We start from the raw sequence: 26,358 nt of genomic DNA, 5'->3' as shown, positions 1-26,358 counted from the left end.
ACATTAAATGTTTTTAGAAGATCTCTTTCTATAAGTCTATAATATATAACTGAACTATTGTTGTATGTAAAGTAAATAAAGGTTTTGAAAATGTTTAAGAAAATTCATTTAAAATTCAGTTAAAATGCAGAGCCCCCTGGACTGGTGGCCAGGACCCAGGCAGTGTGAGTGCCACTGAAAATCAGCTCCTGTGCCGCCTTCGGCACCCGTGCCATAGATTGCCTACCCCGATCTAACATTTTAGGCTTCGTTAGGCATTTGAGTCCAGAAATACCTAAGTCTAGTAAGGCCTAAAACAAATGCGTACAAAAAGGATAAATTTGCAGATGGTACCTCTTTTTTTAAGAAGGTGGTTCATGAAGTAACAAAGTTTGGTAACCACTTCTCTAACAGAAGTCTTGAATTTTTTTTAGCATGGACTGAGGGTGAGAATGGTTAGAGTGAGGAAAGAAGTATATGGCCCAACCTGGAGTATCCCCCGTTTTGTTAACACTCCTCTTTCAGTAATCGGGCTATCAGGCTCAAGTAATGCTTCCTGTTACAAGAGGTCCAACCTTTTAATGGATGATGTGATAGGCACTGTGTGTGTTTCACTAAGTTTGAGAATCATGGCTGCCTTCACCATCTGACAACTGCGATTATTGTTTCCTCCCACTTATCTTTTGCTTCTCAGATGTGGTAAGGGTAGCAGTTGCGTGATGAGATAAATGTACTCAGTTTGGCCAACATTAGTGTAAGATCATTCATTCCAAGTGCCCTTTGGTTTGCTTCCCATATGAAAAAGAGCTTTGCTGTGACATTTTTTCTGGATGTGAACAGATCCACCTATTGATTGCTGAAATTCTGAGACATTATCTAGAATATTTCTTGTTATTTATTTTAACACAGCTTACAACCATCATGCTGCCCAAACCAGAAGTCCTCTGTGCACGTTTCCAAAGTGTATGGAAATGGAGATGGAATGCAGAAAGCAAACCAGACAGGCCACCTAAACAGTGACCAGTGTATTATGTAATGGTGACAGTAGGATAATTTGCATAACTGAGGTTGCATCAAGTGATTCCATTCCACAATGGTACTGCATCATTAAAAATTAACACAACTGCAGCATGCCATTTGTCAACCCAGAAAATTCTCCCACTGACGCACAGGTGATCAACGTGGCTCCCTAAAATACATACACAGGAACCAAATCTGAATGGGGCATGACTGTAGCGCGCTTAAAACAAGAGCAGGAAAAAATGTAATTTCTAATAACTTAGTGGCATGGCTAAATCTTTCTTTTCACAAGCAACTATACCTTGTGGAAATACGTCTGGACAATACTCACCCTATCATAGAAGTCACCATATTCCATATAAAAATGAAGTGACATGACTGCAGTACATGTGAAAGGCTTTTTCTTCTTTTGTTTGAACATAGTAAGTCACAGGAGATGCAAGACTACAAAATGTGTTTAGACTATGTTAATTTTAGTTACATCAAAATTTTAAAACAAAACCAATAACTTTAAAAGCGAGTGAGGGAGGAGGAGGAGGAAGACAGGACACAAAAACTACATTTCAACTTACCTTTAGTGTTAAGGATTTAATTGATAGGTCAGCCATTTGTGGATTAGTACCTGACTGCACCATTTTGAAGAAGAAATCACAAGGCTGCAATACCTAAATAAGAAAGAATTCATGGTCAACTCTAACAATATATAGTAACTGAAGTAAAAATACATGCTTAGCTAGAAAAATAGCTCCTCTAAAATGCCATTAGGAAGATTTAAGGGAAAGAGTTACTAGTGATAATTCTGGTGGCTCTTTAAAATGAAAAACTTGACTCTTAATATTAGCATTCCTTCTGAAATGAGAGAAACAAAAGCAAATGGAGCAAACAATATTTCAGCCATACTAGACTGTTACTCACTCAATATCAAAAGTGAATGATAGGGAAAAAGTAACCATTCTTACCAGAAAATGTCCATTCTTCGAGTAGTAAGATCCACAGAGCCATTACAATGGTCCTTCAGCCTGCTTGCCACTTGGGGTCAGAATCACACTTGTCAGCTGGTCTGCCCTACCCTTTATCTCCTTGGTTGGTGGCAGGAAGAAAGTGAAGGAGCATGTGTGAATCATGCTACTTCACTCTCTTCCTGCCACCTACTCTATATTACATAACTACTTGATTCTATAACTTGATATGAACTGCTGGCCTTCTCCTCTAAGGATGAAGAATTCTCTTTGTAGTTTGTGCATCTACATAAGTCTATAAGCTGCACTCGGACTGTGAGCAGGAGAATCTGATTATCTCCCACACTCTAGTGTACTCTGCAAGGGTGAACAGGGAAACAGAGCTGATTTGATTATTCATTTATTTCTCCTTTGGAAGTCTGTCCCCATAAAAATGGTTACTTACCATCTTTAAGACACGGCTGCAGACTGCTCAGGTGTGTACGCAACCAGTGCACTGAAGTCAGAGAACTTGGCTTGGTAGCACCCGCTGGGACAGTGCTTGTACCCTCTGGCCCATGTAGCCCCTCCCATGGCTATATAAGGGCAGCACTGTCCTGACCCCCACTCAGTTCCTTCACATTAGACTCCAAGGCTGGAGATTCCAATGCAGAGTGCACAGAGGGCGAGTCATGGAGGACAGGTCTGCACCCACATCTTGAAGAACAACAGTGAAAATACAAGTAAGTAATTTTTTTCTTCTTTTCATGATTGAAGATGTGTATTCCACTCAGGTGACTCATAAGCAGATCCAGCAGGCAGTAAGGTTCAGAGTCTACGTAAACAATGCCTGCATAACTGACTCCCCAAAGTTTGAATGTGACCTATACGCTGTAGTAATAGCATAATCTTTAGTTAAAGTATGCAGTGAAGACCATGCAGCAGCCCTGCAAATATCTAACACTGAAACATTGTTGACAAATATGATCAATGTCCCTTGGACTCTTGTTGAATGAACCTATAATGTCCGCCAGGGCATAGTCTGAGCTACTCCATACACTGTAGTAATACAGGAAGTTCTCTACCTGGAAATAGTCTGTGCAGAAAGCAGCTCATCTTTCATCTGATCTGCACAGTGAACAAGAAGTCAAGGTGATGAATGAAATGGTTTAGTCCTTTCAAGATAGAATGTCAAGCACCAACTCAGATCTAATGTATGGATATGCTGATCACCCGCATTTCAGTGCAGCTTAGGAAAGAATAAAGGCAAGTAAATAACTTGATTAAGGTGAAATTGTGAAACCACCTTGGACAAAATCTTTGAATATAGTCTTAAGGACACTTTGTCTTTGAATAACTGAATAAATGGAAATTCTGCCATTATGGCTTGTAATTTGCTGACACTTCTTGCGGATATTATAGCCGTAAGAAAAGCTGTTTGTTGGGAATAGAGGAACAATGAGCAGGTTGCCATGAGATCAAATGGAGGACCCATGAGGGCAGCCAGCACAGTATTTAGGTCCCACAACAGGATAATTTCCTTCACAGGTGGAAAGAGGTGGATAAATACCTTTTAGAAATCTCACTACCATGGAGTTTAAGAAAACTGATTTTTCTTGGATTGGATGAAGAAACAACTGAGACTCCCTTTGATATTGACCAAACTGAAAAATGTTTCCATTTAGCCAAATAAGTAGATCTAGTAGATGGTTTTCTACTATTAAGTCAGCAGGTGAGGAAGGAGAGTAAGATCTGGGATATCAAACAGACAGACTGAGAAGGTCAGAGAACCAATATCATCTTGGCCAACCTGGTACAATAAATATCAGTCTGGCATGGTCCAACTTCAAGTTTGAGGATAACCTGAGAAGCAAGAGGGATGGAGGAAAGGCATCCATCAGGTCTGTTCCCCAGTTCAGATGGAAGGCATCAGCTAGAGACCCTAAACTAAGTCCTGCTCGGGAACAAAACTGACAGCACTAGTTATGCTTTGCTGAAAAAAGGTCAACCTAAGGAATGCTCGATTCCCTGAACGTAGACTTTACCCCACAGCTGTTTAGAGACCACTCGTGGTTGTCAGAGAAAGTCCTGCTGAGATGACAGCACAGCACAGCAGCCAGCAAACAGAGCAGTAAATAGGGGAGTTACAGGGGGAGTTTGCAGGAGAGACTTAGAGACCTAGGCAGAGGAACTAACAGGCTAGTGAAGGGAGTGGGTTGTGGTCTGCCGCTGTTCTGGTGCCTGTTAGGTGTTTGTTTTGGTTTTTGTTTTCTGGACTAACAGGTTTTAGGTAGGAAGGCTATGACTGACACAGAGGCAGCAGTGAAAGACACAATGAGGATGACTGGATGTGGAAGCTGCGGCATGTATATGATTCTGGGGTGGGTACCAGAAAAGAGTTTTGTCTGCATGAAGTGCTGCCTGATAGAGCTGATGGAAGAAAAGATCCGAGGACTGGAGATGCAGGTGGAAACTCTGGTACAGTTTAGAAGACAGTTCGAGCAGATGATGGAGCAAAGATATGAGGCGGCTGAAGAGAGAAGCTCAGACTTGCAGATGGAAGCAAGACCAAAGAATTCTGAGGAGAGACTGCTGGGTGAGGAAAGTGGTCGGTGGAAGCATGTGACTAAGAGAACCAGGCAGAGGAAAAGACGAGTGAAGGAGGACTAGAGCTCAGGAACAGGTTTGCAGAGTTGGAAAATGAAGAAGGGGCACAGCAGGTGGTCGCTGAAGGTGAGAGGGCAAGGAAGAAGAGAAGGAGAGGCTAGTCCTATAGGAAGAGGGGAAGAGTCAATGGAGACAACACCAAGTATGAACCCCAGGAGGATACGGGATGGGTTGTGGAGGACTGCAAGGGACAATAGAAATCAAGAGGACCTGCAGCCCGTGGGAGCAGGGGATAGACCAAAGAACCACACTGTCACCAGGAAAAGGCAGGTCTACGTGATTGGGGACTCCTTACTGAGAAGGATAGACAGGCCTGTAACTAGAGCTGATCCAGAGAACAGAAGGGTGTGCTGTCTGCCAGGTGGTAAGACACGGGATGAGGACCTGAGGCTGAAAAGGATTCTAATGGGAGCGGGAAAGAATCCGCTGATTGTCCTTCACGTGGGAACGAACGATATGGCTAGATTATTGCTGGAACATATCAAGGGAGACTATGCCAGACTGGGGAAGGCGCTTAAGGAAACTGAGGCTCAGGTGATCTTCAGTGGGATTCTGTCTGTTCCTAGAGAATGTCAACAAGATTATGGCGATCAACAGATGGCTCAGGCAGTGGTGCTATAAAGAGGGCTTTGGGATGTACGGCCACTGGGAAGCATTTATGGACAGAGGACTGTTATCTCGGGATGGACTTCACCTGAGTAAGGAGGGAAATAGACTTCTAGGAGGAGGCTGGCACAACTGATTAAGAGAGTTTTAAACTAGGAATTTGGGGAAGATGGTTAGGAGATGTCCAAGTAAGAGAGGATACAACCGTGGGCAGAAGAATGGACATAAGGAGGAACAGTAGTGTAGATACCAGTCTAACTGGTAATACTGGTGGTAGAATCTCTCTGCCTAACCACGTAAAGAATGTCAATGAAACCAAACGGCAAAAATTAAGATGTCTGTACACTAATGCGAGGAGCCTAGGTAACAAAATGGAGGAACTAGAGCTAGTGGTGCAGGAAGTGAAACCAGATATTATAGGGATAACAGAAACATGGTGGAATAGTAGTCATGACTGGAGTACAGGTATTGAAGGTTATGTGCTGTTTAGGAAAGACAGAAATAAAGGCAAAGGTGGTGGAGTAGCATTGTATATCAATGATGAGGTTAACTGTAAAGAAATAAGAAGTGATGAAATAGATAAGACAGAGTCTGTCTGGGCAAAAATCACTTTGGGAAAGAAAGCTACTAGAGCCTCCCCTGAGATAGTGCTTGGGGGTGTACTACAGACAGCCAGGATCTGATTTGGATATGGATAGAGACCTCTTTAATGTTTTTAATGAAGTAAACACTAATGGGAATTGTGTGATTATGGGAGACTTTAACTTCCTAGATATAGACTGGAGGACAAGTGCTAGTGGTAATAATAGGGCTCAGATTTTTCTGGATGTGATAGCTGATGGATTTCTTCACCAAGTAGTTGAAGAACCAACAAGAGGGGATGCCATTTTAGATCTGGTTTTGGTGAGTAGTTAGGATCTCATAGAAGAAATCGTTGTAGGGGACAACCTTGGTTCGAGCGATCATGAGCTAATTCAGTTCAAACTAGATGGAAGGATAAACAAAAATAGACCTGGGACTAGGATTTTTTATTTCAAAAGGGCTAACTTTAAAGAATTAAGGAAATTAGTTAGGGAAGTAGATTGGACTGAAGAACTTGTGGATCTAAAGGCGGAGGAGGCCTGGAATAACTTCAAGTCAAAGTTGCAGAAACTATCAGAAGCCTGCATCCCAAGAAAGGGGAAAAAACTCATAGGCAGGAATTGTAGCCCAAGCTGGATAAGCGAGCATCTTAGAGAGGTGATTAAGAAAAAGCAGAAAGCCTACAAAGAGGGGAAGATAGGAGGGATTAGCAAGGAAAGCTACCTTATTGAAGTCAGAACATATAGAGATAAAGTGAGAAAGACCAAAAGCCAGGTAGAGTTGGACCTTGCAAAGGGAATTAAAACCAATAGCAAAATTAGATGAAGGTTTCTAACCATTAGAGGAGTGAAGTTCTGGAACAGCCTTCCAAGGGGAGAAGTGGGGGCAAAAGACATATCTGGCTTTAAGACTAAGCTTGATAAGTTTATAGAGGGGATGGTATCATGGGATAGCCTAATTTTGCCAATTCATTTGGCAATTGATATTTGATCAGCAGCAGGCAAGTATGCCCAGTGGTCTGTGATGGGATGTTAGATGGGGTGGGATCTGAGTGACTACAGAGAATTCTTTCCTGGGTGCTGGCTGGTGAGTCTTGCCCACATGCTCAGGGTTTAACTGATCGCCATATCTGGAGTTGGGAAGGAATTTTCCTCCAGGGCAGATTAGCTGAGGCCCTGGAGATTTTTCGCCTTCCTCTGCAGCCTGGGGCACAGATCACTTGCTGGAGGATTCTCTGCAGCTTGAGGTCTTCAAACTACAATCTGAGGACTTCAATAACTCAGACATAGGCTAAGGGTTTCCAACAGGAGTGGATGGGTGAGATTGTGTGGCCTACGTTGTGCAGGAGGTCAGACTAGATGATCATAATGGTCCCTTCTGACCTTAAAGTCCATGAGTCTATGAACTGGTTTTGAGAGTTGGAAAGTGTGCCACTGTGGGTATTATGTCTTCCTTGACACAGAAGTCCCAAAACTTTGTTTCCTGACAAAGCTCCTTGCTTGTTCACATAATATACTATGGTGGTATCCTTGGTGAGTATGTGAACCATTGCTCTCTTGATCAGATCCCAGAAGGCACAGTCCCATGCACTGTAAATGTCAGATATTGATACAGAACAATTATTCCCATTCCAAGCACAAACCCTAAACCTTTAATGTTCCTAAATGTGCTCCCTAACCTATTATGGAGGCAACAGTGATTACATTTCTGGTTGGCAGAGGACACGCAAAGGGAACACCCTGGCAACATTGTTCCATTTTGCTTACCCCTGAAGAGAATACAATATCTCTAGAGGCACTCAGACAAACCTGTCCAATGACTGGCAGCTTAGGTAATAGACCAGCTTCAGTCATGACTGAAAAGGATGAAGACGTAATCTCACATGCTGAACCATGTAAGTGCATGAGGCCATACATGCTAGTAACTTCAGGTACGCATGGACCGTGGTCAAAGGATGAGATTGCAGATCCAGACAAATGCAATAAATTCCCTGGAATCGATCATATGAGAGAAAAGGCCTCAAATTCATGAAGCGTAGTAAGGCTCCAATGAGCTTGATATTTTGAGTTGTAGACAACAGGACACTGCTTTGTTCAAAATCAACCACAGTGGATCGAACTGGACACAACTGAGGATTTGGCCCTCGGATCTACCTCTCACTAGCCATACTTTAGGTATGAGAAGACATGAATTCCCCTCATTCTGAAATAAGCAGTTACCACCATCATGCATTTGGTAAATATGCCTGGGGCTGGTGATGGGACAAATGGGAGAACCATGTATTGATGGTGTTGGCAGGCAACAATGAATCTCAGCAACTTTCTGTGGCCTGGGAAAATTGGCACAGGGAACTAGGCATCCTGAAGACTGAGAGCAACAAATCAGACATTGTGATTCAATGCAGGAAGAATAGTAAGCCAGGGTAACCATGTGGAATCTCAAATACTTGATGTATTTATTGAAATCAGGGAGATCAAAGATAGGTCTCACCCTTCCTTGCACATGGGGATCAGGAAGTACCAGAGTAGAATTCCTTTCCCTGAAGAAAAGGAAGAACCTCCTGCATAGCTCCCAGAGCACACAAAGCCTGGAAGTGCTGAAGAAGCAGCAGCTCGTGAGAAGGGTCCCTGAAAAGGCTTGGGTTGGGAAGGACAGACACAAATATTGCATAACCCGATCCCACAGTGCTCAGCACCCGTCTGTCTGTAGTTATTGCTTTCCCAAGCACTGTAAAATTGAGACAGCCTGTTCCCAAACTGAGGAGCCAAGGTTGAAACATTCACAACTGGTACACTGCTCTCATTATAAAAGTATGTGTTGACTAAAACTAGACCCAGAAGATGAACTTTTCTGTGATTTATGTCCTCTTCTGGGAAAGTCTTGCTGCCTAGCAGGATAGGATGAGGGCAAATATATCGCTGAGTGCTACATTGCTGGTGTTGTTGTGACCTTCAAAGTGACACTCTGTGGCCTCAGTGTAAACCTCAATGACTATACAGTAGCTCGGAAGTCCTTAAAACATGTAAAGTCTTGTCAGTTTTCTCAGAAAACAAAAAATGACAAACAGTAAGTCCTTTATGATCTGCTGTTCTCATTTGCTGCAGGCAGACTCAGGGAACTTGATGATTACCTGTTCTGTTCATTTCCTCTGAGGCACCTGGCACTGGCCACCGTTGAAAGACAGGATACTGGACTAGATGGACCTTTGGTATGACCCACTACGGCCATTTGTATGTTCTTATGTACTATGAGGTGACACGAGAAAAGACACCCAAAACCTTGCATGGAAACATAACTCTTGTTGCTATGTTTAGCTCTGGGTGTTATAGATGCAAGGTGTATTGCACGCAGATTTTTCAGGCACCAATATTGCTTCACTGAGAGGGAAAGAAAGTCTCCCAGGAACTGAGAACTGAAGAACATCACTAACCTAGGGGTGTCCTACTGAACACACCCAGCCTGAATACCCAATGACAATGCTGTTTGTCTCAAAAGGTCCTGATATGATTTTAAATCCTCTAGTACTGTAGAAGAGAACATAGGCAGTATAGGATCGTCTGATGAAGAGGAAGAAGAGGGAAGCAGAACTACTGGACTCTCTTCTGGTAATACATTTGACTGTACCAAAGGATTAAGTTGTACCTGGTTAGAGGGAACCCTCTTGACTTGTGGCTATAGCATAGGTGACCTAGGCAGAAAGACCACCGAAGGAACAGTTAATCTAGCCCTAGAATGAGCAGATGATTGAGACCTTGCTACATCCCAGGGATTTCAAAGAGGCTGCTCTGCACAGAGGCATAGCATTGGTGGCCAGTAGGAGCTAGGCCAAGAAGCTTCATCCCTATTACAGGAACTGCAATGATCCCATCACTGATACTGATACCCGGGGTCCTGACAATTCCAAGAACAGTACCATGAAGGAGATATTTCCACACTTGAACCTGAAGACCCTTCCAAGTAGTCTGGCGGTAATGGAGGAGCCACTTCAGGTGAAGCCAATCAACAATCTGCACCATCCACAGTCCAACATGCTGGCCTCATCAGGTCTGATGATGGTACAGTTGAAGACACTTTGAATACCAGAAAAGGCATCATACTCATACTCGGTACCAAAGCAGGCATTGGAACTGAAGATGTAGACTCTGTTGGAATTGTTGTTGGTACCAAAGACAGCATTTGCGCTGGCAGTCCTTCAGCACCAATCAGGAAGTTGACTGTACCCCAGGGCCCTGGGTCTGAGGTGGCGTGGACAAGTCAGCAATCAAGCCAAGAGGTGCCAAGGATACAGAAGACAAAGCCACCATTGTCTAGTGTCCTTGAGTAAATGCCTGTCTGTTCCTGACACGCCACAACAAATATATTGGTACTTGATTCATCAATGATTTGGAGACCACTGTTGCTGGTACCAGATGAAATAGAAATCCCCAGGGCAATACCAAAGTCTCATTGATGAGGCATCTGTACTAGATAGCAGGACAGACTAGTTCTATACCACATACTGGAAGACTCTAAGTGCCAGACTGCACTCCTGTTAAACAAGGAGGAGGAATCTCTTTAAACTCTGGAGAAGCCCCAGTCTATTCTGTGGGAAGGGAAACGATCCCTCTTCCTTCTGTGAAGTGGAATGTGAATGTGAAGTTCCCATCTGTATTGGCTCAGGCACTCTCTGGAGGGCCTGAATTTCTGGTGGTACCTAAGCAGGCCCCTTCGCCATAAGGTGTGTCTTCAAATGCAAGTTCCTCGTCACCTTCTCTTAAACAACTTACAGATGGAGCACCCTTCCTTAATACGCCCTTCTCCAAGGCATAATAAACTTCAGATGTGGGGGGTCCCTAGTAGGGCTAGCAACCTCACATGATGGTTAAATGTTTAAAACCCAGAAAATGCATCAGCTTGGGCTAAAATGTTACTAACTACATGAATCTAAACTAAACCCTAAGGTATTACTAAACTTATCTATTTACAGGAAAAAAAAGCACAAACACTGTGATAAAGAATGTGAAATGAGACACCATACTGAATGCCCTGACTCAAGATGCAGGTGGAAATGAAGCAGTTCAGGGGTAGCACAGCCTTTATATAGCCATGGGAAGCGCCAAAGGGCACAAGCGCTTACCCAATGGTTACTGCTTCACCTTCGGTGCATTAGGCGAGCATCTGCAACACACATCTGCAATCACTCAAAGAAGAATCTTGCTTCAGCAGGAATTGAAATTGGGCTCAGAGATCGAGCCAAAATATTTCAAATGGCTAGTTATTTCCCTTGTTCTCAAAAGATATGTCTAAAGAGCACACACACACACAAATGCAGCTGTGAGACTTAGACTCCAGGTCTACAGACTCAGACTCATGCCATGGTGCTAAAATAAATTTGTAGATGTTTCAGCTAGAGGTGGAGCTCAGACTGTGAGACCCACCCCCCTGCCAGGATTCAGATCCATAGATCCAGCCTAAATGGGAATCTACAATTCCATTTTTAGTGCCACAGCACGAGCCCAGCAAACTAGAGTCTATAGACATGAGACCAGACTTGCTGTTATAGGTTTTATTTTGCAATGTAGACATACTGAAGGAAGTTGGGTTTATTTGTTTCTCCTCCCACATACGGGCCCCTTTTGACTCTCTCAAGAGCGGTACAAGCCTGAGGCTCAAAGATGGGTTCCCAAGAAGCAATACCCCTCTCTACTGCATGGGATGTATATGGACCAGACAGGTCTGTGTTTCTCCTGAAGGTCTCAGTCCAGGATAAAAGTAGGGATTCTTGAGGAAGCTATTATAGAGGTGGCAGTAGGAAAAGGAAGCTGGGCCTGAAGGCTTCTTACGACACTCTCTGGAGCTGGCAGCGTCCATGCTGTATCCAGTGCTCTCAGTCTGGGACCTGTGGGGAAGGGGAGGTGGCAGCTGAGCTCCTCAGTTGGAGGCATCACTGATTATGTGGGCCACAGGGACTCCGGCATGGATACAGGCCTCTCCTTTTGTCTCTGGCTTTTCTTGTCCTAGCTCACTCCCAGAAACCTGAAAAGGTACCAGCTACTGCAAATACCTCGAAGAGGGAGTGGAACCAATGCAAATACCTCCCCAAAGGCAAATGCAGCATGCCACTTGCCTGGGAATTAGACATAAATTATTAAGCCTAAATATTAATTTAAACATTTGATACAAAATTTGGAATTTCCTTCAGAAAAGCTCTGCAGTTAGGAGGGCTGGCTGAGCCACTAACTTCTGCAGAAGAAGAAAAAAAAATGAACAGATCTTCAGGGGGAGAACATTCCGCTGTTCCCAAATCACTGACAGGCCTGGTTCTGTCTCCAAGCTGCAAGCAGGCCGAAGTGCCGTTGTAAAACATCTGTGAATCTTAACACAAAGAAGATATGAATGACTTCCCTTTTCCTCACGCTGTGTCGTCTCAGAAAAATTCACACACCAAAAATGTTCTAAATTAATCAAAAAGCCTTGAAAGCTGAGACACTGTTAATAGTGCATTCCCAGAAACCTGTTATCTATATGCTTAAATTATATGGGAACTATAAGATTTTCTTCCCTTAGACTCATCATTTTTAGTTATGAAAAAGCCACAAATTGGAATCATACAATCATTAACGCTGTAGAAGAACAAAGGACAGCCACTCTCAAAAAAAGAAGCTTAATAGTAAACACTAGCAGCTGTACTTCTGAAAAACATTTAAAACTAACCCAGAGGATTTGTGATCCCTCCACTAACTCAGAGAAAACAAACATACTAACAGTATAAAATGCTGTAGCATAGCCCAAGACAGCCAGATGGCTATTCGCTCAAGAATAATTTTTCACCAACATTTTAAACATTAAATCTACAAACTCAGATTAGTTATTTTATATATATTAGTCAAAGAAAAGGATTTACAACATCAATTATATTGTAATTTGCAGATACGCAGATTATATTTAAAAGGAAGACTCACTGTAGTGATGTTCCCTTTTCTCTTTTCTGCAAGAAAGGGGCAGGCTTTCATTTGTATATCTTTAACAGCAGCTGTCATTTTATACATTTGAGGGCTGTTCTTAATAAAGATCTCACACTGTGTTGTAACCACCAATGCAGGAGCATCACTTCTTGTTAAATCAGCCACAAACACGATCTCTGGATTTTTAACAATAATGTTCATTTCCATTGAAGATATCGGTTGGATAGGTGCTGGAAAAAAAAATCAATTAAGTTAAACATATTGTTTGAACACACCAAGAAATTACTATAACTATACTGATATTTATGTTTACATATATACTGTATTTCCATTTGTTGTTGAGTAAAAAGTCTATTTCAACTAACACAGAGATAAAGAAAGAACATATCCACTGATGGTAGTTGGCATGTGTCTGGAATCATACACAAGAGAATACTCAACCATGGAAGACTAGCGGAAAAATAAGTTGTTAGACTGGAACTGAATGGTAAGACTGAGATTGTTTGACACAGTGAAGAAGGGAGACTTTTTAAGACATGGGAGCCAAACCTGGAAGCAGCCTAAATTTAGTATTATGGTTCTATGCTAAAGTTAGAAACCTATATATAATAAAAGGTTACCAACCTTGCTCCTTTACAGCTAAAGTTTGCTTGATATTTCTCTGTGCAGCAGCACTTTCTGCATTAGCCTTTAAGAATATATCTGCAACAGTAAGTAGAAATTCCATGCTTGCACAGAGATATATGTCTTGAACAACTGCATCCAGGACAGTGCCATCTCTCCCCTGCTTGTAGCTTATATCCACCATGTCCTTCTTTTCAGATCCATGTTTTATTTCTACCATTCTGAAAGACAATTAAGACAGTGTACAATAAGACACTTTCAAAAGCAGACCAGGCCTCTAATATGAACAATTCATTCTCATACTCGAGGAGAGTTCTCATTCTGTCTAGAATATGACATTAGCAGAAGTTCCTTTTTTTTTTTTTTTTTTTTAAAAAGGACCACTTCTTAAAAAAATTAGAAAACCCACCAATATATGCATTAACCAAAAAATGATGTTAAAATAACACACAACTCTAAAAAGCAACTTTAAGAAAGTGCACTTTCTTACTCAGCAGATCTGCTCTTCTTGGACAGTTAATCACAAATACTAGCTTTGGTGACTAAGTTTTTACTGCTGTATTCTTATTGACAATGAAAAGGCAACAAACTAAGAGTGTGCTGGAGTCCATTCTTTCTGATTCATTAGCAGAACTATCTAAGTTCTAATTAGTTATATCTGTTCAAATCCATAAGTAGCAATGGATACACACAGCTGTCATTGTGGGGATATTTTGAAGATATTGGTGCTGCACAGGTGTAAAAGAGTAAAATTTGTTCCAAATGATCTTTATTAATGCTGATGATGCATGAAAAGGAAAACTCTGCTCTGCAGGAACAGCAGATAGAAAAATTCAACTTTATACTTATAGCCTAATGGTTCTCAATTTATAACTAAAATACAATATTGAGCACCAGGTACCATTTGCAGCTTTCCGAGTACGACCTCACTTTACCATTCAGAAAAGATAGAAGGAAGTTACAGAGGTGAAACATGAAATAAACAGAATAGTTAACTCAGCCTCCTTGTTGCTAGAGGCTAAAGAACATAGATATCCATGATGGCCACTGCAACAGCCTTAACTCCAGAACAGTGGCTTTGTGAATTTGTTAATATAGCATTCAGAATATGACAAAGTTCAATGTTCCCATGTTCTGCCATGACTTTAATACTATATATTTTGTAAATATGAATAGTTCATAAAATCTAATAGTATTCAAACAAAGTTCTATGTTATGTATTACATAAGATTGTGTGGGTTGTAAAGTAAACTGACACTAATGTTACATATGCTACCAACTAACAAAACCATAATAGTATGTGTTACTGTTCACTAACACACCTTCATCCAACGTTAGGCACAGTATTCATGCTATAGGGATGGATTCCTAACAGACCAATTACTTGAAAAGGTAAACACTCACACATCAAGGTTACACTTGAAATATTAAAACTGTGCTAATGACCAATATTAAAACTGTGCTAACGTACAAGTCTTAAGAGGTTTCATTGTGACAATTTTAAATGAAGTGTTTCATGTTTCAAAACCTTTTAATAGTATCTAAAAATATAATAATCAAGACACCAGAGAAACCATGATGAAACCTGAAAACAAATTACTGAGTATGTCCTCTTTCAGCTGCATTTTAATGTTCACTTAAGTGATATATATATATATATATATATATATATATATATATATATATATATATATATATATATTTTATTGCTGCACTAAAAAAAAAATTCCTACTGACATATATAGGCACAATTCTCTCCGTATATCTTATCTATTGTCTTGTAAAAGACGACAGTTTTTCCAATTTGAATACTATTAGTATTATCCCACCAATATCAATAGGCCCCAAGTAATATCTGTAAGAAAGAGCAAGTAGCATGCAGAATATATAACCCAATCTGTGCATACACACAAATTTTAGTTACTTTCAAACTGTATTTGTAAGACAGGTAATTTAAACTCAAATAGCAACTTGTAGGTAGTTTTAGCAGCCCTAGGACTAGCCAACAACCACTGAAGAACAACAATTTAATCTTTTATGCAAAATTAACACCTTGGAGTTGTCTTCTGGACTGTCAGTCGTTTATCATCTAATGTGCAGTTTGCTAACTTGACTGAAGCATTCATTGAACCATCTGATAACATTTTGATAGCAGCTGATATCAAGACCAATTTAAACTCTGCAAGTTTCAAAAGATCATCTCTCTGATCCAAAGCAGAAACCTGTTTTAAAAAGGAAACATAACTTAAAATAAAGAAGAGAAAGCATTTTTCTAGATTTGTTCACAATTATTATACTTGAAGCATGGTTTGACTCAATCTGACTAGCAAAAGTTTTAATTATAATCATATTAAACGTAAGATTAAAAAAGGAAATGTATTGTTAAATCAAAACACTGTACTACCATTAAATCAATTAGATATACAGAGATAGCTCCACAAAGGCTAAGTATTACCATTAGTATATTACAACAAGCAGGTGCCACTGATGTGCACCGCTGACAGAAGGGCATGCCAATTTACACAAAAAAGCAGATTTTTTTAAAGCATCACTTTGACTAGGTTTCAAGTAATCAGTTACTGAAAGCTTATTATTATTTTAAAACTTAAAACAAATTTAAACTCATTTTATTAATTTTGCCTAGAGTACATTTTTTTAAAATAAAACTTTTACCTTTTCATTTCCACACAGCCACCAAGAGGGTAGGAAGGAGAGGAGAAGCTGAGGCCTGGCCTACACTTACAATTTAGGTCAACTTAGCTGTGGCACTCAGAGTTGTGAAAAATTCACATCCCTGACCATAGCTATGCTGACCCAACTCCCAAAGTAGACATAGCTAAGTCAATGGAAGAATGCTTCCATCTACACAGCTAAGCTACTCAGGAAGGTGGTGTTCCTACAGCAAAGGAAAAATCACTTCTATTGCGCAGACCATGCCTACCCCCTGGGGTTATGCTCTCATGGCTATGGTGCTACAGCTATCCCATAGTGTAGCTGTGGTCTGAGAATCAACAACTAGATAAAGCTCCTTGATCCTCTGGCTAAGCTCAGAATAGAGCAGCTGAGGGTTAGAGGCTGCTTTAATTTGCACCAGCTGGAAACAGTCTTCCATAGACCACACATTGGACATAGCTGGAGTGCAGCGCAATCCAGTCACTTTGCCTTTCCAAACAACACCATGGACTGCATGGAGAAAGATGTAGGAACCAGGTTTTCCAGCTCTCATCCCACTGGGGACTCCCACTGGAGCAAGTCTTGCCTGACCAACCTGATTGCCTTCTATGATGAGACAAGTGGCTCTGTGGATATGGGGAAAGTGGTGGACATGATATATACTGACTTTAGCAAAGCTTTTGATATGGTCTCCCACAGTATTCTTACCAGCAAGTTAAAAGAGTATGGATTGGATGAATGGACTATAAGGTGGACAGAAAGCTTGCTAGATTGTCGGGCTCAATGGGTAGTGATCAACAGCTCAATGTCTAATTGGCAGCCAGTATCAAGGGGTAGGTCTTGGGGTCGGTTTTGCTCAACATCTTTATTGATAATCTGACTGATGGGATGGATTGCACTCTCAGCAAGTTTGCAGATGACACCAAGCTGGGGGTAGAGGTAGATACACTAGAGGGTACAGTTAGGGTCCAGAGTGACCTAGACAAATTGGAGGATTGGGCCAAAAGAAATCTGATGAGGTTCAACAAGGACAAGTGCAGAGTCCTGCACTTAGGACAGAAGAATCCCATGCACTACTATAGGTTGGGGACTGACTGGCTAAGGAGCAGTTCTGCAGAAAAGGACCTGGGGATTACAGTGGATGAGAAGATGGATGAGAGTCAGCAGTGTGCCCTTGTTGCCAAGAAGGATAACAGCATATTGGGCTGTTTTAGTAGCAGCATTGCCAGCAGATTGAGGGAAGTGATTACTCCCTTCTATTCAGCACTGGTGAGGCCACATCTGGAGTACTACATCCAGTTTTGGGCCCCCCACTACAGACAGGATGTGGAGAACTTGGAGAGAGTCCAGTGGAGGCAACAAAAATGACTAGGGGGATGGGGCACATGACTGACAAGGAGAAGCTGAGGGAACTGGGATTGTTTAGTCTGCAGAAGAGTGGGGGGGATTTGATAGCAACCTTCAACTACCTGAATGGGTATTCCAAAGAGGATGTTCTTAGTGGTGGCAGATGACAGAACAAGGAGCAAAGGTCTCAAGTTGCAGTGGGGAAGGTCTAGGTTGGATACTAGGAAAAACTATTTCACTATGAGGGTGGTGAAGCACTGGAATGGGTTACCTAGTGAGGTGGTGGAATCTCCATCCTTAGACGTTTTTAAGGTCTCGCTTGACAAAGCCCTGGCTGGGATGATTTAGTTGGTGTTGGACCTGGTTTGAGCAAAGGGTTGGACTAGATGACCTCCTGAGGTCTCTTCCAATCCTAATCTTCTATAATTCTCCTATGCTACTGTTTAGTACTGTTCCCAGTAGCAACCAGGTATTGTTAGAAGGATATAGTCTGCAACAGTTATCAAAATTGCTAACCCAAGTTTCTGAAGTATGAAACCTGGTAAAACCAGAGCCTCTATTGTCTAATGACAGAGACTAACATGCAAATTTCTCTGATGTTGGTTAAGGCACATGACTATGTTATAAAACAGCGGTTCTCAAACTTTTTTTTCCGCGTGGACCTTCGCAGACCACTTGAAAATTGCTGCGGGTTTCAGTGGACCACTTAATGATCTTTCCAAATGTTGTGTGTACCATTAGATAACTATTGTGAAGCACTCTAAATAAAACCGCTATATAAAAAATCCTTAATAATTATACACTTTTTTTTCTACAAATAAAAGCATACAACTCATATTTTAATATCAGTCGTCTTACTTTTCTAATGCGATGGATGTGCCCTCTCTCCCCTGCTGCGGCAGCCCCCAAGGTGGGAAGGAGGGAGGTGGTCTCTCCCTCTCTCCCCCGCTGCAACAGCTCCAAAGTTGGGGCTGGGAAGAAGGTGAGGTATCTCCCTGCCAGCAGCAGCCATGGAGCTGGGGAAAGTTGCCTCTTTCTCTGGCAACCGCAGCCTTGCATGTTCTAAATTCCCCTCAATCCCTCTTCTCACCTCACTGTCCCCTCCCACCTAATCTCTCCAAGGGCAACACCTCACCTTACATGTGAGTCTTCTCCAGGGTCCAGGCATCTAATTAGTGGAGCCACAGCTCCACTAATTAGGTGGGTGGCCCTTCATTCTCTCATATGCGGCCGCCCAGGTGCACACCTTAGAGGGAGCTATCTGTGGACCACCTGAATGGAGCTCGCAGACCACGGTGGTCCACGGACCACAGTTTGAGAACCTCTGTTCTAAAAGGATAGGGACAGGACTGGTTAACTTATCAAGAGTTAAACTCATGACAAAATGTAAGCAGAAACTCCCAGGAAAACACACCCAGTTTAAACCTTCTAAGTGGAGATTAGATGACAAGTATGATGATTTTGAATAAACATTAGGATTGAAACTAGCTTCATATTACCCCAATTTTCAACCCACCTCCACAATTTCATCAAAAACAAAGCAAATCCATCTGTAGTTTCATACTGTGTTTTATTCAAGGTTAAATTTCCTGGAAAATGAGAGTCAAATCACACAATAATATTCAGAGCTACTGAGTTTCCCTATTCTGTTTTCTGTAGCATCGTGAAGTGATGTAGCTGGTTGAAGATAATCTCATGGCACGTATACTAAATCTGTGACTACAGTTCATAACTACTGCCCTTGAGCTATTCCTGTGTAATATCCTCTAATTTACAACATATTCCTGTTCAGAGCTGCCAGCATTTTCAGTAAGATTACAGATTTGTTTTCTTTGATAACATGAAGTTATATTTACCTGTTTAGAATTTGGACTATACAATACCAACGTGAGAGAGTCGAATAGAAAGTCCAGTTTTAGAGTTGTTTTAACTTTAACAGGTGAACGCAATTCCACCACAGCAGTTGTTACCATAGTTATTCCTTTTAAAAATGAAAGACGCATTAGCACTAAAACTGACAGCAAAACAGAAAATTACACATTCCTTAATGCATAGCACTCCTCGTATGACTACATCCTCCTCACTTCACGCCAAAAATCATCTGATATTACTAAATTCATTCTTCTGTATGACAAAGTCTTATTTTAAACTAAAAATTACACAAAAACACCATTCTAACTATCATAATTCCACAACAAGGAAAAACCACGTTTTAATTCCTGTTAAAACTATTTAGGATTACATGCCATGCATCAGGAGGTTTATATAATCTCATATATGGGCGGGGAAGAAGGGGTGCTAGATGAGGGTAATTAACAGGGCCTATCTTTTTTACTTTGTGCTTTTGTCTGTCCTACTTATTTAGACTGTATGTTTTCCCGGAGAATGACTTTATTATTGCGTGTCCATACACTGTATTGCACAGTGATCCTGCTAAACTGTGATTCTGAGGGATAAACAGTTTTAACGTAGTAATAGAAAGAAAAGATTATCGTAAATAGAGGGAAATAACTGATACCAAAAAGCAAAGTACTCTCCATAAACAGTACCGACCCTGACAGATAATTGAATGTCTTATGCAGATTCTTAAAATGTCAATACAACTGGACACTATATAACTTTTATAGTAAAACACTCTAATGTCACAAGATCTACCACAGAAGGTTATTTGTCTTTTTTCTAACCCTACATCCATTTTAATTCATTCTTAATATATCCAGATAAAAAACTTTAAATAAGGCCATGGTATACAAACATACAATTTAAACACAGCTAAAGGAGACATCCTTGTAAATCCACTGGAAGAGTGAACCTGATAATAGCATATAATGCTTCCAGATTGTTGCTCATACCTGCAGAACGCTGGGAAGTACTGAGGGCATCGCTGCAGGTGTCACTTGTATCTTTAGGTTTTGGTAAAGGAGGTGGAGCACCAGAACTGTCCCCTAAATTTTCATTCAGTGTCCTCAATATAGTGGTTAAGTCTTCCTGACTGAGAATGAGCTTAAAAATAGTTTAAAAAAAAGGCTAACTTTGAAGAACAAACTTTATTTTACACTGAATATATCAGTATCACTCATTTTTAAAAAAACATATGGCAACTAAAAGGCAAAGTTTCTCACTTCCTTGCAGTCATTTCTCAAACATTCTCCTCTCCAAAATTTGTTCTCAAAAGAAAAGTATTTACTAACAAAGTAGGAGATTTATTTATTAGTTGGTAACGACTTTTATGCTGCTATAATCCCAATAACACAAATTAGCACATTTGTCTTTGCTCAGAAGACTAGAACCATGAACAACATTTGTATAAAGCCTTCTATGTACTTAAAATTAGCTTTGGCTAGAATTCAGCTTGTATATGCACACCAGCAATGGTTCACATATTATTTAGTTCAGCTATGCAAACTTTTAATTAAAACATAGGTAACTGGGTATAAACTATTTTGCTGTATGTGGGTATACACCTATTAGCAGATGCATTTAGAGCGTGAATCATATTTGTTGAAAGTTGTCACATGGGGCAGGTCACATAATACTTTCCAACATGAAGTCATTAGTCTCGTTTCTAAGCCTGGCAAACCAATGTATTTGTACAAATATAGAACACAAACCTTTCCCATATAGTCTTAATGACAGTACACTGTGGAAAATACACATTTTTTCGATCCTGATTTTTAATTAACATAGGTTCAAACCCACATGAATAGGTTCTGAAAAAGAATACATGAATTTGTTTCAAACTATACCTAAAAGGGTGTACAAAATACCCAACACACAGGTAAATCAAGGATATTGCAGGTCAGGAATGAGCTACGTTATTACAACAATAAAGGAGAAATAATGTCTGCCTGCATTTCACATTATCCTAGTCCAGTGCTAGAAAAAGCCATTGTAAGCTCTCACTTATCACCCCGGTCCCCTCCTTTTTCAGCCCTTATCAGTGAAAATCCACTCCACCTATAGCTTTCTGAAACAAAATTATAACCAAGTCAAGAAGTTTTGAGTTGGTGGTCAGTAAAATTCATTAGCTTCCCACAAATATTTTTGAGTCATTGCCAGTACGGGACACTTACATTCATAGGCTTAAGTCGTCCAAGTATTTTAATATCAGGCACTTCACTATACCAGGCAGCAGCTAAATTACGTTCAACAATAACTTCCAAATTTAGTGGCTGCAACAGCTGTATTTCACTTTGTAATGAATCTCTCTCAAAATGTGCTCTGTGGACAGAAATAAAATTATGTTCATAACTCAATATCCTTCACTTCATAATTTGAAGAACACAACTATAAAATATTTTTACATTTGCCTTACCCTTTTGAATAGTTTCTATATAGAGAGGAATAGAACCTGTCCCTGTAAGCAGTGAATTCCGTGTGAGGATTAAGGTATGCTAAACAAGGATACCCTAACTGGATATTTCCTTCTATTGAAGGGTTTGTGTAGGTCAGTGGTTCTCAACTTATTTATCATTGTGGGCTGCATATGCGGCCCATGTGTTACCTGGGCTGCAGGAGCTGAGTGGCAGGGTAGCGGCAACCCAGACCCCGACCCCTGCTGCGTGGGGCCGGTGGGCTGCCCACTTTGGACCCTTGCCATGTGGGGGTGACCCAACACGTCCAGGACGCCTATCTCATGGCTTCCTTGGACCTCCAACCCCGCGGGGCAAGCCAGCAGCCCCGACCAGACCCCAACCCTGCCACGCTGGGCAGTGGTGCAGCCTGCACCTGTCATGGTACAATTCCCCACTCTGAACCTTAGCAGCAAAAAGATGGGGTACCAGCATGAATTCCTCTAAGCTCAATTACCAGCTTAGAACCTGTAGCGCTGCCACCAACCAGGAATTCCAGTGCCTGGTACACTCTGGTCCCCACAAAACCTTGCCCGGGGACCCCCAAGACCCAGACCCTCTGGATCTTAACACAAGGAAAGTAAACCCTTTCCCTCACCCAGGCTTCCCCTCCCTGGGTTACCCCGGAAGATCACTGTGTGATTCAAACTCCTTGAATCACAAAACAGAGGACAATTCACCTTCCTCCTTCCTTCTCTTTCCCCCTCCCAGACTCTTCCTGAGAGAAAGTAATCCTGGCACAGAGAGAAATCAGCCTCTCTCTCCCTCTTCCCTCCTTTCTCCCCACCAATTCCCTGGTGAATCCAGACCCAGTCCCCTGGGGTCTCACCAGAATAAAAAAAACAATCAGGTTCTTAAACAAGAAACTTTTAATTAAAGAGAGAAAAACTGTAAAAATGATCTTGTAAATTTAAGATGGAATAGGTACAGGGTTTTTTTAGCTATAGGCACTGGGAATACCCTCCCAGCCTAAGTATTCAAGTACAAATTAAAATCCTTTCAGCAAAAATACAAATTTGAAATCCTTTCAGCCAAATACACATTTGAACTTCTTCCAACCAAATACACATTTGCAAAATAAGAAAACAACCATAAGCCTAACTCGCTTTATCTACCTAGTACTCACTAGTCTGAACTTATAAGAGCCTGTATTGGAGAGACTGGAGAGAAACCTGGTTGCACGTCTGATCCCTCTGAGCCCCCAGAGTGAACAACCAAAATCTAACAGCACACACAAAAACTTCCCTCCCTCAAGATTTGAAAGTATCCTGTCCCCTGATTGGTCTTCTGGTCAGGTGACAGCCAGGCTCACTGTTCTTGTTAACCCTTTCCAGGCAAAGAGATATGAAGCACTTCTGTTCTATTAACTCTTACTTATCTGTTTATGACAACCCCACTGCACCAGGCAGCCAGGAACCTGGACTCCGCTACACAGGCCAGCATTGAGCACATAGTTGAGCTGGGACACGTCTGTGTGCTAATTGGGTCACATGTGGCTGCTGAGAACTGCTGGTGTAGGTGGATATCTTCCTTAAACAACCACCTTAATTATTTTCTCAAAAACATTTCTGTTTGTGATTTATTTGTAGAGTGTCATGTACATTAATGATGCTATCTAAGTGATAAGCATAAACCTGTTCTTTAGATAAAGGCACTTTGCTTTGCAGAATTGTCAATATGAGGTATTTCAGGAGAATGAAATTGACTTTAAAAAAACCACACATACATATTAGGTTACCTGTATAGTTTTAGTTCACTCAGCTTCACTGTCATAGAGTCAATAACAGGTGGAAGGCTACACTGTGCCTTTGTTTTAACAGAGAACTGATTCTTTACGGTAATTAGACCGAAATCAGCAACAAGGACATTAGTAGAGTCTGCTGACTGTGGCACTATGATTACAGGTGCTTTAATATTAATATCCAGTGCCATTCGGGAACTTCGTTGTGCCAATTCTTTTACACCTGTAGCTGCTTTCTCTGCTGCTTGAACAGTTGCTTCAGTAATAGCTTCCTTAGCAGCTTGGAAGTTATTTATAAAAGCCTAGAAAATAATTAGAGACTGTCAATACATCTGATGTTATTAATCATGGGAATATTACATTTATTAATAATTAATTATCCTTTAAAATTCCATTCCAAATGCTATATTATGTGTCTTAATTGCTGGCAATATTACACACCCACCTAATTTGCCTATAGAGATTCTTTTATAAAATAATTTGACTAGAAGTGAAATATATGTGTACAATTATTTCCATACTGTATATTAAAGATGTAGTCCCAACGCTAAAGACCTTCCATCATGATTCTGAGGAATTACATGTAACCTACTCCAAGTTTGTGCATACTCGTTGGCTTTGGCAAATTGTATGAAAGAGGCATTCATTCTGATTGTTTTATACTCCAATGTCATGTGACAGCATAGTGTGTGTGTGAGTTTAAAATCTGTTCACGTACCATAAAAAGAAGTGAGAGAGTAATGAATAATAATAATTGCAGATGTATAGAAGCACTGTAGTTTTAGCTTTTCAGTTCCAGCATGCGAATGTGGAGGAGTTAGAATTTTGTAATTTTGGAAGAAAACTCTTTCAATTTCCCAATAATAACCAGAAGCTTGTATAAAAATAAGGGAGCTCTTATAAATATATATCATCTTGCATGTGCCTCTTCCACTTCTAGTTGGACACAGCTACCTACACATCTAAAAGAAGCTGGGGTAGGAGGGGGAGGCAAGACAAAGATCTGACTTACTAAAATAGTTGAAACAAACTTGTTGACAAAAACTACTTGAATGCAGCCAACAGTTAAATAAACCTGGCTGTCCACAATATTCATATTCGTATAGGCAGCACCATCTGTAGCATCCACGTACGACACCATTTTAAAACTGAAGACTTCTTTTCCTGTGATATAAAGAGCCTTAAAACAGAGAAAAGGGTAATTAAATCAAACCTAACATGGGAAAAAGTTCACTATTAAAATAATTTCACTACCGTCTATTACAAAAATAAGTAATACTTCATACTTCTAGGCTGCCTTTTATTTATGAATCTTATAGAATTTTACAAATAATGAGTTCGAAAATCCATGGGAGAATTTTAAGTTTTGGACTATAATCTCAGCAGGTGTAAATCAGCTCACTGAAATCAGTATAGTAAGAAGCCATAAAGGACAGTTTAGTGTATGAGTCACAGAAAGCTGTTTTTTTAAATACAGCAGTCACGGAGTTGTAGGGGGACTGACGTTTAGGTTTCTGGACAATCAGACACATATCTCTTAGTGGAAACAATGATTCCAGGACCCACACACGGCAATAGAGAAAATACTGTTAGATGGTAGACTCCAATAATTAAGCCTAATTAGTGTCTGTCCACCAGGCAGCAGAAATCAATGACATATATGAGAATTCATACCTTTTTATACCATGCCATCTCATCAGAATCCGTAATAATTATGTTCTTTAATTTTGCAAACACTTCAGTTGCTGCTTTCCTCATGATCACTTGGCAATCAAGACCTTAAAAATACCCAAAATGCCACGTAAAATAATTAACTGATATCTGTTAGTATTTTGTAACTACATGTTCAAACTTTCACTCTTACCTTCTATGTGAATTTCAGATATTCTGCGTTTTTGTTCTCTAATAAAAACCCGCAAACAGGATAAATCTGCACAGACATGAAGGTCTATGACATCCTCATACTTGGATTTTTTTGACGCTGTGAGAGAATTGAAACCAACACTAATATTATTGTTTGTATTATGCTAATTCCTAGATCTTAGTGATGATAGACACATATTACCCATTCAAGTTTAGTTGTAGGCTCAGTTTATATCTTTATTTAATTTTTAAAAAATAAACAAAACACACATCCTTTTTTAGTACAGAGGGAACAAAGTGCAGCTCCAAGAGGAAAACCAAATGCAATTTCAAGAGGTGACGAAAATGGGTGAAAAGTAGCCTTTGTGCTCCTCTTATCCGTAGCCTACTCTGCAAATGCCCTGACATAACTTAGAGCATTATACCAAATACCAATGGCCCCCAGGGCAGAAATGGCACCCAGGAATCCGTAGTGTATATAGGGAAGCCTCAAATCACACCACAATCCATTAAGTGCATGTACAACGGGATACTAGTCCATGGTCAGCATTTAAAATCTGCACACAACATCCAGCATTAGGGATTCGATACACAGTTGCAGGTTTGAACAGGTGGGCATAAATCAAACTGGAGCAGGGATCCAATTAAACTGTACAACAAGTGCAGAACAACCAACAGCCAGACAGGTTCCAATTTACATATTGGACCAAACTGACATTAATTAGCCTATGCCCAACAACTCTCAGAAGGTTGAATGAGGGTGTCTGTACTAACCACTGAAGCAGTAAGAAAGAACTGGTTGAGGCCCCTAGTATATCCCTGGTATTGAGTGCCTGGATCCACAAAGATGCATAAAACTAATAGTTAACATTCTTACACAGCATTCGGCCTGAACACAATACATTTCCGCTCTTCTCATACTCCTTTTCATAAGTGCTAGAGATCAGTGGAGTGAAAAAAAAGTTTGATTTCAATGGTTATTCTTCCTTTCCTTCATTTTCAGTCATATAACAGCCTGAAGG

The 26,358-nt window shown here is 40.7% G+C and overlaps 1 protein-coding gene across 1 annotated transcript in view; it reads right to left on the bottom strand.

The window, feature by feature from the left end:
• VPS13A (vacuolar protein sorting 13 homolog A) overlaps nucleotides 1-26,358 on the bottom strand; it is a 322,609-nt gene that overhangs the window by 164,872 nt on the left and 131,379 nt on the right. Inside the window, exons 30-40 of the mRNA XM_050945432.1 lie at nucleotides 25,338-25,454; nucleotides 25,148-25,251; nucleotides 24,486-24,653; nucleotides 23,471-23,775; nucleotides 21,454-21,601; nucleotides 20,233-20,383; nucleotides 19,237-19,361; nucleotides 15,413-15,582; nucleotides 13,361-13,581; nucleotides 12,734-12,966; nucleotides 1,572-1,664 (exon numbers count right to left, since the gene is read on the bottom strand). Coding sequence (XP_050801389.1) covers nucleotides 1,572-1,664; nucleotides 12,734-12,966; nucleotides 13,361-13,581; nucleotides 15,413-15,582; nucleotides 19,237-19,361; nucleotides 20,233-20,383; nucleotides 21,454-21,601; nucleotides 23,471-23,775; nucleotides 24,486-24,653; nucleotides 25,148-25,251; nucleotides 25,338-25,454 — 1,835 coding nt within the window. The remainder of the gene's footprint in view (nucleotides 1-1,571; nucleotides 1,665-12,733; nucleotides 12,967-13,360; nucleotides 13,582-15,412; nucleotides 15,583-19,236; nucleotides 19,362-20,232; nucleotides 20,384-21,453; nucleotides 21,602-23,470; nucleotides 23,776-24,485; nucleotides 24,654-25,147; nucleotides 25,252-25,337; nucleotides 25,455-26,358) is intronic.

This window comes from Gopherus flavomarginatus, chromosome 3 (assembly GCF_025201925.1).
Source record: "Gopherus flavomarginatus isolate rGopFla2 chromosome 3, rGopFla2.mat.asm, whole genome shotgun sequence".
In the NCBI taxonomy this organism is placed as follows: Eukaryota; Metazoa; Chordata; order Testudines; family Testudinidae; genus Gopherus; species Gopherus flavomarginatus.
The sequence above is the reverse complement of the archived record's forward strand: the minus strand, read 5'-3'. Positions and strand labels throughout refer to the sequence as shown.